The sequence below is a fragment of the Neolamprologus multifasciatus genome, chromosome 19, assembly GCF_963576455.1.
Source record: "Neolamprologus multifasciatus chromosome 19, fNeoMul1.2, whole genome shotgun sequence".
Taxonomy (NCBI): domain Eukaryota; kingdom Metazoa; phylum Chordata; class Actinopteri; order Cichliformes; family Cichlidae; genus Neolamprologus; species Neolamprologus multifasciatus.
In genome coordinates this window covers 4,582,814-4,596,482 of record NC_140457.1, presented here as the reverse complement: position 1 = coordinate 4,596,482, position 13,669 = coordinate 4,582,814, and the positions used below count along the sequence as shown (strand labels likewise).

Genomic DNA, 13,669 nt, shown 5'->3' with positions numbered 1-13,669 from the left:
AAACACAGACACAGTCAAGTTTGTGGGACTAAATTCATTTGTAATGAATGAAGCAGAGGAAAATGCACTGAAAACTGATGAAACTGTGTAACAGGGGAGTAAACAGAGTCAAAAATCCTAACTTTAATGATCATCACTGCCCTCCTCGGAGTTTAAAAAGGCATTACGGCTGAGAAGAACCTAAACTGTCACTTCCATTAATAAAAGGCTGCTAAATTAAGCCACTTTTGGGATTTTCATTTGCAGTCTACCGAAGGACAAACTCACCCACACACAGCTACAGAAGAGTCATTTATTACTCCATTAGAAGAAATACAAAGATGGCAGAGAAACTCTGATCACATTAGTCCTCTGAAAATATAGAAATACCGAATGCTGCTTCTTGCACGAGGAAAATCCCGTCATCGAGATGAATGGTGACTACTGCAGAGTAAAAGGAGAGGGGAGCCACCGATGGAGATAGCTGGCTAGTTTCAATTTCTAGATTCACATTTTAATTTGCTACAACGGGGCTATTGAAAACATGACACACCAAAGGAGTACTTCTCAAAGCAGGGCCGAAAAGTCCAGCACTTTGAGGTTCAGGGTCTTTATCGACTTTCTGGATAACCGCGCAGATGCTCTTTAGGCTACGTCACAATTCTCCTAGCAACCGTTGCCCATTTCCTCACCGGATGAGCGCTAATAATAGCCACATTCAAGACATAACAATTAGGTTACAGCACTTGTACTGGACACGTCAACAGGTGAATGAGACGGTGACATAGTGTAGTCAGCTAATCAGCCTCGTCTTCCATTAAACAGTAAATCGACTCAATACCAACTGTTTCCTTTAGCTCTCTGGCCGTGAACCTGCCTTAGTTGCCCAACTTGAATTTGATAAGCCTAAATTTTAAGTTGCTTGTTGGTGTTCTGTGGACTCTGTTCCCTCTGCTCTCTAGTATTGCTGGTTCTCCTCACTCCACAACCGGTAAATTTCTATGACATGTGATTAAGTTAGCGGGAAGGGGGGGAGAAACAGAAGCAAAGCATGGTGTACTAGTTGAATTTGCCCTGAGCTCCACCCACCACTGACAACAACAACTAGACAGCCTGTGACAGCTCTGGGCATGACAAGACCCAGAGGTGAAAACGAGCCTATCAATCCTGTCCACTAAGCAAAACCAAATCTCATAAATACTTTTATATTTCCTCCAGAGGATACAGTTTTCACTAATAAAGTAATCCACATTTGATATAAGACACATTCAAGTACTTCCATTTACTTTGAGGAACCCATATTTAATTCAGAAAGCCATGAGAGCTGCAGTTACACTGAGCTCCAGGAGCGGTGCCTCATGATTTTTCGATGTGCTGTGTGTGCGAGTGTGTTTGTGTGTGAGCTGCAGAAGTGCTGTGTGTGTGTGTGTGTGTGTGTGTTTGGTAAAGTCCAGTCCTTGGTGCGTTCCCGTCCGGTCTACATTTGGCTGAGGAAATGAGCGCGTCCGTTCTCCTCCAGACGGCGGGTGAGGATCTCGCAGCCGGTTTCCGTCACCAGCAGGGTGTGTTCGAACTGAGCCGAGCGCTTCCCATCTCTGGTCACCGCCGTCCAGCCGTCTGGCCACGTCTCATCTTGCCAGCCACCTGAGACATTACACACACGCACACGATTTCTGACTTTGGCTTACACAGCGTCAATTTAGCAAAGTGGACAAAACAAAGCCTCTGAGCTATGCAATGACTCACTGTTTACCTGTGAGATAGTTCAAGGTTTTAAAGTGTAATGACCCATTTTGGAGCCTGACTGGCTTTACACAATTTTACCCTGTAAGAATCGGTTAATAGTCTCAGCTTTGCTCAGTATATGCTCGACTGTGAAGGTGATTTCTGAAGGCAACTTGGTCATTTTGCTTTAAGATGAGCTGATTAGATAAAACAATTTGGCTTCTATTCCTAAAAACCAAGCAAAACACCATTTATGGTGTATTATGAGAACTACACTGCAATAAAGCTGCAAACAGAAACAAGAATCCCAATGTTTAACTTGACATAGTATTCTAGTTTTCGTCGCTTGAACTATGTAGTTTGCAAATTGTCTAATTAAGGCAGTTTTCTAACATATTCATTTGATCTATTTCTGTAAAGATTATTATTCATACAAAGGTTACACTCACCTTCACATATCATGGGCTCAATGGTGAACACATGGCCAGGCTTCATAACACCAACTGCTTTGTTTTCTGGGAAATTAAGGAGAACATAAATCATGCACTTTTGAGTAATTAATGCTAACACATTCGGCGCTAACCGTGGGAGTTACTCACTGGCATAGTGCGGCACATTGGGAGCCGTGTGGAAAAGTCTGTGGATGCCGTGGCCGCAGTAGCTGCGCACCACGGAGAAGCCGTTGGCCTGAGCGTGCTTCTGGATGATGTTACCCAGCTCTCTGTAGCGAATGCCAGGCTTCACTGAGGAAGCAAACAACACCGCGCTTAGTTTATTTCCTGAACCACACACTAAGCGAATGCCAGGCTTCACTGAGGAAGCAAACAACACAGGGCTTAGTTTGAACCACACACACGAATGTAACTATTTGACATGGAAAACGACGTTGTTTCTACGTAAATGTTTCAAAATGTAAAGTATTTTCCTATTTCAGGTTCACAAAGGTAATGTTGTGTTTGCCTTCAGCAGTCAATTGAATATCTTTGACTATTAACTGGACAAAACAAAACCTCTGAACAGGCTGTGGGAAAAGAGGGTCTGCTTTTATTTTTATTGCGCAGACCAGAAAATAAAAATGTGATTAGCTGATAATCTTCCATAATGCATGATGTTCCTCAGCAGATGATGCATCCCAGTTGCCACGCACATGTAGATAATCAGAATTTGAAATATCCTGGCCACTTTAAGGATTGCAGTTCACAAACTGATGGGTCACTGAGGAATGACTAGGGGTGGGGGGAAAAAATCGATACTGTGTAGCATTGTGATATTTTGTTTGCTAATAATGTATCGATACAGGGACAGCAGAAATCGATATTTTGTTACAAAAAAGGTTTTTGTGCTCTGACTTCAGAGCATGTTGATCCTTTTTCTGAGCAAGAATCCTGACATTCCTTCACTGTCCAAATGTGTTTAACTTGTTTTTGGCAGCAATAAACATGACAGTTTACTTATTTTAATTTAAGACATGTTTTATTTTAATTAAGTTTAAAACTTTTTTATTTAATGTAAAATTATATTTTGTTTTAATTTACTTTCAAATTCTTCAGTTGCTGAAGGGGCTGCATAGTTTTCATAAACTGCATAGTTCAGAATAGCTATAATTGTACCAGATGGTTGATTCAGTTAAGTTGGACTAGACTGTAATACAAACCGTTCAGTTTGTCAACAATCAAACTGAAATGAGAGAAAGACTGAGTGCGAGACTTTGATATTAGATAAAATGAATATTGATAAAGTTTACCTTTATGTACAGAATCTGAATATCGCAAAATATTTAAAAAAAAAAAATCGCAATAATATCGTATCGTGCGTTAAGTATTGTGATAATATTGTATCGTGGGATGTATGGTGATTCCCACCTCTAGGAATGACCCATCAATTTCGACTTGCTCTGAAATGTAAATGCTCTCTGGTGGCCGAACTCTGCTAATTTTGTTATTCAATGACCTCAATTATCGATACCAATAATCCTAATAAGCTAATACTGGCTGATTTAGCCAAAGCTGTGTCTTTGATTAAACAAGGGTAGAGAACATAACGTCCATCACATCAACACAAAACACCACCATCACTGTAAAATGTTAGAAAGACAGAAAGCGAGCCTACCAGAGTCAATGGCTTGCATAAGGCATTCATACGTAGTCTGAACCAGTTTCTTTGCTCCTTCGTCCACATCTCCAACAAAGAAGGTTTCGTTGAGGTCGCCATGGAAACCATTGTGGTACACAGTGATGTCCACTGCGTGAGCGTGGGAAGACAAATATGTCAGGACCGTTGTATCAGATGACAAACCGAATTCTTTTATGTTTAACACAAAGGGAGCAATATTACGAATGACCTGCCAAGAGCAGTTAATAACAGGCGCTAGCAAGTTTTCAGAAAACACGTATCCATTTGCAAGGCAATACAAAATATCCTTTTATTAAAAAATTGCTGATAAAATTGGAAGTGCCAGTTTGCAAACTGGGACTTTTCCCCACTTGAGGAAAAATATAGACAGCAGAGATTCTGACTGGCAAAGCCCCACTGGTAGAGGTTAATGAAACTATTTGTCTTGTCGGGCCACGCAGCGAGAGATGAGTTGTTGGCAAGTACTCCATCAGACGCTCTGAGGGGAGTGGCGGATAGAAGACGTCGCCTTAGCAGAAATATTCATAAAGAGGCTAAAATTGGCCAAACTCCTGCTGATACCATTTCGGGATCTCGGTACAATCATTTGTCATCCCAATTCCCCTTCCACCCCCCTCACCTCAAACATTCACCAGTATACAAACTCGAGCATTCACAGGACTTTGCTAGACATTGGGAATATGAATACATTTTTAAATACTGTAGTATTAAAGCACACGATGGCAGTAAAGCAGGAACAGATATGAGAAGACATGTGAGGCAGTGAACGCACCATTGAGGATATCTCCTTCTTGCAGGGGTCTTCTGTCTGGGATGCCATGGCAGATGACTTCGTTAACAGACGTGCAGCAGGATTTGGGAAAATTGTAGTAGTTGAGAGGGGAGGGGTAGCAGTTCCTTGCTAAACAGGCCTGTCGGGACAAAGTGTGTATGTTACAGAGATGGCAGCAGTGCAACAACAGAGTACAAATGTAAATGTATGACAAATATTGAAGATCAACAATCCATTTTAAACGAGTTCATTTGATATATTTAACAGTTCAAACCTAAGTGCTTACGTTGCTTACATGCCTGCCGCTGACATGTGGATGAACTATAATGAGCCATAATGCGAGTTTGTGTTTAGTGGATCCAAAAATGAGGCATTGTGTCTCGTTTCAAAACAACGCACCAGATGTACGGCGTGGTCAATTTCTTCTGTTGTAGCGCCTGGTTTCACCATCACGGCTGCAATGTCCAGAACTTCTCTTGCCAGCTGCAAATAGCCCACATGTCAAAATCGCACTGCTAGAAATGCACGCCTTGAAAGCAGACGGTCAATACTGATTGCTACCTTGCATACAACTCTCATGCCCTCAATGTCCTCGGGGTAAAGAGTCTTGATCTGTGACGTCCCCTTCAAGAACTGCTCGGACTCAGACATCCCTACGGGATGGAAACAAGGACAGACAACTGGCATCACTCACACGTCAATACTCAGTGAAACTGATGAGCTCATTCAGCCAGGATCTTGCAATAGCAGCTGCTGTCAGTCTATCAATTTCCAGACTGTCACTGCTGAATTTACATTCTCCTGATTGATTTTGTTTTTCCATCACAAGTGACAACTAAATAAATCATCTGTTACTGAGAAGGCACAAGGCACTGTCATTCATACTATAATTTTAACAGTTACACTGTAATTGGTGCAACTGTAACTATTACCCCATGCAAGAACATAGATACTTAAATAAAGGCAATCATGTTAATCCATACTGTCCTATAAGCTTTACCTTCAGTTGTCTCTGACTCCTCGCAGCTTCAACAAGTTACAGTACACAATTAATCCACCTCTAGACCATCAGAAAACAGTGATTTAGTTTCAGTAAAACCACTGTGTACGAACAGGGAACATCTGGAAAAATAAATAAACACTACTCTCTATAGCAGAAGGCAAATCTACTCTCAGAAAGCCATGGCTAAAGTCTAAGCCCAGCGAGCGCTCTCATGAGAAAAGTTTAATCACTACAAACAGGTATTCCTTGTTTTAGGACATGAACGTTGTTTTTGATATATCAGAGGAATAGAACTGATGGTAGCACAAGAGTGCCACATGGTTTAGTTTTGGTACTTTTAATGTGAAATCCTTGTGATGTTTAATTTTTACTGCTTGTACAGCTACAGTCTGTGCAGAGGAGCTGCAAAGTATAAATCTGAAAAATAAACTCACCTCAGGTATGACCTCATGTTTGATCATGAAGACCGATAGTATATTTAAATCCACTACAAAACCAAACCATCTTTCTCACAATATCAACAAAAATCACAAGTGTAAAAGTAGAATAGCATCAGATTGCAGTCTGTCTATTAGTTTGCACTGGTGTTCCTAATAAAGTGTCCTGAGTGCACATCAAGCTGAACTGTTTTGATATTTTGCCAGCTTCAGCCCTAAACATCTAACAAGCATCGTGTGCTGCTATGAATAACTAGCCACTCCTATAAAGACTACACTACAGCTTCAGCACCTGAGCAGAGGTAGGGTCTAATGACACTCACACAGTCGGCTCAGAAGAACAAAGCTCGGCAGCTTCTGTTATATGGAGAACAACAAAAGTGCAGGTCTCAGTGCAGCAGGTCACCTTGGTAACCACCGATCCAACAAGAGCCCAACATTTTTATCGGACTGCAAAATGCATACAAATATCTGTTGGTCAAAGCACCCGTGTCATCAATAATTCGCTGGTCCATAATTTATTAACTCGACCAGATGAATGCTGGATGAACGTGAACAGTTGCCTAGCAACACGGACATGAGACAGATTAGTGTTTGAATCAAATGCTGATGTCCCTTTGACCTGAAGAGGCCACAGTGTGACAATGGAAATCAATTGGACTTACTAACGCTTTGATACACCTGTTCTGAGAAGAAGAGAAGTATGAGAAAAGGACCGTGTGTACATTATGTTTTCATAATGAAAATCACTGCTGAGAATGCTTGTGTTCAGCCCTGAAGCGGGACCGAGCCTCAACTAATGAGAGGCCTATATCAGGCATTTTTCGGCCTATACCTTTGGAATGTGCAGCTAGTTGATGTGTACCGGCTGATTTGAAGATGCTCACAGTCCACATTTGACTTATTAAAGAATCCCTATTTACCAGTAATAATTCAAATCCATTGAAACACTGTCCTGAATCAATTGTACTTCACTCCCCGAATTGGCACCACAGGACAATGAAAGGAGACTGTAACCATGACTACCTGAGTGTGGATCTATGCAGTCAGAAGACACGGATGCAGAGGTTGCCATGGCTGCAAAAAAAGAATGACTTGCCCAGAGAAATAGATGTAAAATAAGGCAGGTTAGAGTAATCTCAGCTTGTGATAATTTACATAAAAGAAACAAACTGGTGATAAAAAAACACAGCGTGACAGCAGAGCTGTCAGCGGGTTGACGTTTCCCTGCAATAAATCCAACACCAACGAGGGAGAGAGATCACCGTGAGATATTACAGGGACATTAGAAAGAAGAGTATTCAAGTTCGGTTTGAAACACCAGCTTAGAAATAAAAGGCATCAGTACAGATGTGCCTACATGATATTCACTGATTTCAAAGTGCAAACTGTGAAATTAGATCCATATACTGTATGCAGCAGCTTTAAAACGAGCTGCATTAAGCACAATACTTTGCCCACGTAGATACATTTAAATCCAGATTTACTGATTGATCTTGACAAGATTATAACAAGAAATATCAGGTTGTGGATTCAAAAACAGTCGAGTGAGCGCTGTGGGAGAAGAAACGATTAATCTATCAGTGAATGTTTAAAGGTTTAGTCCACACTTTCTCAGCACCCCCAAGGAGTGACTACGGAGCAACACAGCAAATCATGATGAGCTGCTCCTCTGTTCCACCCCACTCATAAAATCCTGATGAAGTCAGTATGTTGGAAAGGCTAAACAACACCATCAGCTAAAAATAAGGTTAGAGTCTGGAGATGGACTTTAGGAAATGGTTTAGGAATCAGACTTACACCAACAAGGAAAATCTTTTAAAGTAGGAGCAAGGACAGAAGCAATACAGAATGAGAGTATAGCCATTGTATCTCAGGCTGATACTCACTGAGTCAACTCAACTCCACATGTAACTGCAGGATTACATACTTCTTGTCAGCGAGTAGGGTCTAGTAACATGAATTTCATTATTAGAAGTTGAAAATGATGCTCAAATCAAATGGTCTGTGCCCAACCACATCTGTACAATAAGGTTACTAAGTAGCTACAGCATGCAATGTAAAATGTGTTCTGCCCATGATGTAAGAAAAAGAACGTAGAGGCTCATATGTGAATTTCTCCTTTGAGTGGACTTGAAAAGGGCAGGGCAGGAATAGCTCAGTAGGTAGAGTGGTGGCCCCATGATCGGAAGGTCGGTGGTTCAAATCCACTGAACGGCTACCTTGCGGTACCCCTGAGCAAGGTACTGTCCCTACACACTGCTCCCCAGGCGCCCAATGGCTGCCCACTGCTTCACTGAGTGAATGGGTTAAATGCAGAGAGGAATTTCCCCAAGGGGATCAATAAAGTATACAATAAAGTATACATTCATTCATTCATTCAAAAGACTAGAAACAAGCAAACATAATCCTGGACAAACAGTGAGCACACATCTAATTCTGCATCTGAATATAAACCATGTGATATTAATTCTAATGCATGAGCTCAATTGTAAACTGGTTGTTGTGGCTGAACGCGGCACAGTTGCCTCACCATATTAAATATGCCCACTTAAGCAAAATTAAAAACGAACTGGTGACAAAGATCTCGATAAACTGCTGAATTTCAATTATAGCACAAAACTTGCTGACGTGGCTCTTCATTATGTGCCTGTTCAGACTGTCCTCGGTGTGTACAGATCTTTAGCTGACAGCACAAGACGTATCAGCTTATCTGTGCATTCATGCAAAAATGGCAGAACATGCATGCATGGATGAGTGCATTGTTCAGGCACAGACAGAGACGGGCCTTCAACAGGTAGCTCTCAATGCTCATGCATGCGTTACTAAATCTGTGCCATTAGTTTCTAACTCATTTATTGTGGTAATAATGAATGTGGTCTGGACTTTTTCCCCCACTTAGCTGATGTCAACACATACTTACAAAATGACATATTAGTAACTTATTTGCCACTAAAATACCAATGAACCCATCAGTTATGCAGGTCAAAGTCAGGTTAAATATTGTAATATTTTCATTTTATACCAAGACACCACAGCTTATGCTCATCATGTCCCATGCCCCAATTGAGCTAGGGTTGATTTCTGATTTATCAAAAGTATGACAGCCCTGAATGAATCCTCTTACTTGTACACAGTACCTCTGATGAACTGCACTTCCCTGCACAGTGTGACATGTCAAAAAGGATTTACAGCTTAAATAAATAAATAAATGAATAAATAAAAAGATCACTTCTGCTGGAACAGAAAGAGATCGGGTTACCTCTGGGATGATCAGCATAGTCAGGTCTTTGGATGTCACCTGGCACAGGTCTCATGGGAGTCTACAGAGAAGGCCAGACGAAAGACAGACAGGTTAACTCAGAGTGTCAGTGTTTATATAAGAGATTTCTTGAAGCAAGTAACAAAATGTAATATTTCCTGTTAGTGTCTGTGTTTGATTTCCATTCATTTGAATAAGGTAAATACCATAAGATGATTCATATCTTTATGCTTGAGCTTGTACCCGTTTCGTGCTGTGTTATAAATCCAATGCACCCCACCACCAGCCCTTTTTTTTTTGATGCACCGTTCTGACATTTGAATCAGATATTAGTCTGATCCTGATTCAAAAAGCTGGACCGGATATCAGTGTCAACGTACTGATGTATTCAGTTTAATTCTGGCTTTATGTGCATTTACTACACCTCGCATCAGCAGCAGTGGTACCAGGAGACCTAACACATCTCACGGGAAGCTAACAGCAAAGGATCAGCAGTGTCTCGATTCTCAGATGTCCTAATCCAACAGCTTTTGTCTGTATGTTGACAATCGTTTTTCACACAAACTGCAGCCAAGTGAGATGACACGACTGAAAAGTTCAGATGATGCTTTTCCTGTTGGCTTCTTTTATTCCCCTGATCTGTTCCAATCTGTGAAATACTTGTTGGGATGATTTTATTACATGTAGATAACTCAATGTCACTTCACTTCACCTTTTATGTGTACACCTAGTTTATCTTGTCAGCAAGACAACTTTGCACGCAATAACCAATAAACTAGGCTTAGTAGTGTACTGAAGCTGGGCTATCCATACCATGTCCAGTTTGTTTGGCTAGTGCAGGTTAATGCAGCCCTAGATAGTGGAGTGTAGCTGTTCTGACTGCCCTTTAATTTTTCATTACTTACCAGAGGGTAGTGAGGGCGTAGTTTTCCTGTGTAGCGGTACCCTGGCCATGGGTCTGTGTTGATCTCCTTCTCCACACAGTTCTTAGATTCATTTTGGTTCTTCTCTTCCTCTAAAATACAAAAGAATATACAACATACACATAAAACAACTCACAGGGTGTCTGAATCATCTGGCACAAAGTACAGAAAGAAGTTTCACCAACTCGTGACTATAAAAGGACACGTATATATGTAAGGGGTGCCACTTCTCAGCTTTCTGAGCTGCCATTTGATTGGCAGAGGAGTCTTAAAAGGAAGCTGTGAATGATTTTGATCTGTGGTAATTAGGGATGCACCGATACCGATACTGGTATCGGGTATCGGGGCCGATACTGTAAAATGTGTGTGTACTCATACTCGTAAAAGTTAACCGATACCATGAACCGATACTAACTTATTTCATTAATCAGAGGGTGGCTTGTCATTTCTGTTGTAGTTTTTTAGATTGGCCACTAGGGGGCCAATTATTATTTTATTTATTATTTATTTTATAATAATTATTTTGTTTGTTTGTTTACAATATGGACACTCTGCAATAATTTAAAAGTTTAATTTATTCTCAAACCTAATTTGTATTCATTTTATTCCAAACAGAAGTGTTTATTTATTATTCTGAAAGCTTGAGACAGTGCCAATAGTTTAGTGATATTTTGTAAAATTACAATGTGGAGACTCTGCAATAATTTAACAGAAGTGCTTATTTTTCACTTGAAATTTTTTTGTGGTCATTTTTATTAAGATTTTATTTTTTATCGGCAGAGAATAAAATAAAACCTGTCTTCCAATTCATTGCATTTGTGTGTGTGTGTGTGTGTGTGATAGAAGTATCGTTTTTTGTACTCTGTATCGGCAAGTACTCAGATCCAAGTATCGGTATCGTATCGGTTTGAAAAAATTGGTATCGTTGCATCCCTAGTGGTAATGGATATGTGTTGCCTTAGGCTACGTCCACACTAGTCGTTTTCACAGAGTTGTGCATTCACATTGAAACGACCGAAATCGCTTACGTTCCAGTCCTGCGCATGTGCAAAAGCGAGTGAGAATTAAAGAATTTGAAGAAAAGCTATCAGGAGCATGTACAAACTTATATTAATCTTTTTTAGGGCTGTCAAAATTGAGAGCAATCAAAACAACTGCTGTGCAATGCACTCAGCTATCTTTGTTTAATTGGTCACATGACTGCATCACATGACTAAAATGTTTTTTTTAGAGAGCGTTTTCAAAACGCTGCGTTTTTCCTTGAGGAAAACGGCGTCTCAGTGTGGACGGGAGGCCAAAACGGAGAGAAAACACATTAGTGTGGACGTAGCCTTGGAGTTGGGTCATCTTGCCATGCAGGTGTTTCTTTTGACAGTCACGCTTCAGTGTGGTTACGAGTTTAAAGAATGAATTTGCTGAGACTTAGATTTCATGTATGTGGGAAAATTAGCGATGCAGCCGGTATAATCAGCATTTTTTTTATTTTAGTTTTTTTTGGTTCAGACCTGTTTCAAATTATGGTTATCAAATAGTGGTTTTTATTTTGTGTTGGAATTGTCTGGTTTTTGCAGTCATTAATTTTGATTTCCTTGTAGCTTTTGTTTTAGTAGTAGCAGTAGTTACTGCATCTTGTAAGGACTAAATACGTTTTTATTTCCATTTTTAGAAAACCTTATTAGTTTGTTTTGTGCCACTTCCTTGTTTCAATCCACAGTATGTAATGTATAGCTCTAAATTCTTAACAGTACTTGTTCGTAGTGTGTGTACCCATGTCTGCACTGACTGCAGTGTTTTCAAAATTATGGTGTGATCACTTGCAGTGCAGTGATATATTTGCACTTTTTGGTTTTCCGGGTTTAGTTGCAGCTAGGATATTACAGGAGCATATTTGAATGTAGTTAGTGTAGTCTGTTATTATTATAAATGTGTTTTGTTAGTCTCATTTTATAATTGTAGTGTTACTTCCTACATGTAGGTTTTACACAGTCAACCTGTCCTTCTGTATTAATAACATGGACATAAATACAATGCTGCTTGTTCATATAAGCTAAGCATCATGATAGCACAGTGGCAGACAGTGCCCAATTGCACCTACTTGCTTTTTTGTGCAGCAACTTGTGAGATGCCCAGCTTCCTTTAAAACATTCCTGCAAAGAAAAATTATTGTTATTACTGATAGAGCACAAATTTTTCAGTGAAGTCCATATCAACAATATGCAACATTCACACGTGATCACAACCACATAACCCAATTATAGTCAGCTACAACTGAAATTTGGGTTACTTTACTTTGAGAAATAGCAGAAAAAGGATGGCCTGCTGCCATCGATAAAGGTCATCTTATTCGCTGATTTGCAAACAGAAACCATCAAGGCTTATAAATCAGCGTGGACAGTTAATGGCACGGAGTGGAAAGCCGAGTCTGGCAGCAGCACCAAAACTGCACTCACAGCAGAGACCTTTAGGGTCAGATACCTTTGCACTACAAGATCGTGTTGCTGACAGTGTTTATTACTAACTATTTATCAAGCTTTTAAAAGAAATCTGAAGAGATTTTACTCAAAATTCTACTGATCATTCTAATCCAGTGTCTGCAGCTACAAAGGAAATATCCACGTGGTATAACTGGTAATTAAAACCCAAGTGGCGTACCAATGTGCTTGTCACTACTTTAAGCTGCCAAACTTCTGAAATAAATGTGTTTGCATACTACATGTAGCTCTTCTGATTTCCAGCCAAGTAGGAGACCCAACGCATAAACACTCCATCTTTAAAATGACACATTTCCTACAGATGTTTGGTCTCGTGGGAACCAAAGAACCAGGATGATCTGTCGGGCTAGAGTTGCGTGACATATCACTTTACAACTCAAATGCAAGTGTGTGCAACATACTGCATCACTTTAAGTGATTCCTACACAATAAATATGACTTCATAAACCGTTTTACGTTAGACACCTTCACACCAACTGGCCACAGCTATTATTTTGACCAGGGTCGTTACATGACTCATTTTAGCCATAAGTTAGCTAGCTAAGCGTTTACCCTCGGCCTGGTGGTTAGCAGGTAGCACCAGTTACAATCACTGGTTGCATTATTTATCGCCACCAGTCTGTGTGCCACTATACAACTAATTAGCATCCACAACGTCCACAAAAAGTTGCGCTTTACCAATAGATTCACGTACAGACAGCTATCTAGCTTGTCAGTTAGCAACCTCGTGATAAAACAGAGGGCCCCGGCACGCGGCACCAGCTCACATTTAAAGCAGACAAACCGGGAAAGCAGAAGTACCTGCGAGCAGAAATAGGAACCTTGAATACCAAGCTTGATACATGTGGGGCACTGAAGTTTGGCGTCCTTACTGCAGCCCTCTGTCTCACACTCCCTTCTAGCCTCGGTGCTCGCCATGCCTGCTCCGTCTGCACAAGGGGTG

General features: G+C 40.5%; 1 protein-coding gene and 1 long non-coding RNA gene across 4 annotated transcripts; both read right to left on the bottom strand.

Annotated features, from left to right (window-relative positions):
- Positions 1–278: 278 nt before the first annotated feature.
- Positions 279–13,660, bottom strand: metap1 (methionyl aminopeptidase 1). 3 transcript variants are annotated; one of them, XR_014871229.1, is made up of 14 exons: positions 13,528–13,660; positions 12,330–12,381; positions 10,217–10,326; positions 9,312–9,372; positions 6,373–6,406; positions 5,610–5,635; positions 5,171–5,262; positions 5,009–5,092; positions 4,610–4,748; positions 3,814–3,945; positions 2,304–2,447; positions 2,154–2,219; positions 814–1,623; positions 279–776 (listed from the first exon to the last, which is right to left on the bottom strand). XR_014871229.1 is itself a non-coding variant. In XM_085143786.1 (13 exons), the coding sequence occupies exons 1-13, from the start codon at positions 13,642–13,644 to the stop codon at positions 1,457–1,459; spliced, it is 1,224 nt and encodes a 407-aa protein (XP_084999912.1). In that variant the 5' UTR covers positions 13,645–13,660; the 3' UTR covers positions 279–1,456. The 3 variants fall into 3 exon arrangements, 2 of the variants coding, with proteins under 2 accessions (XP_084999912.1, XP_084999913.1); XM_085143786.1 differs by having other exon boundaries at positions 279–1,623; XM_085143787.1 differs by lacking the exons at positions 5,610–5,635; positions 6,373–6,406 and having other exon boundaries at positions 279–1,623.
- On the bottom strand, positions 6,884–9,305 carry LOC146495760 (uncharacterized). Its single transcript, XR_014871234.1, has 2 exons — positions 8,308–9,305; positions 6,884–8,271 (listed from the first exon to the last, which is right to left on the bottom strand). It is a non-coding gene; the product is annotated as an uncharacterized LOC146495760 (long non-coding RNA).
- Positions 13,661–13,669: the final 9 nt, after the last annotated feature.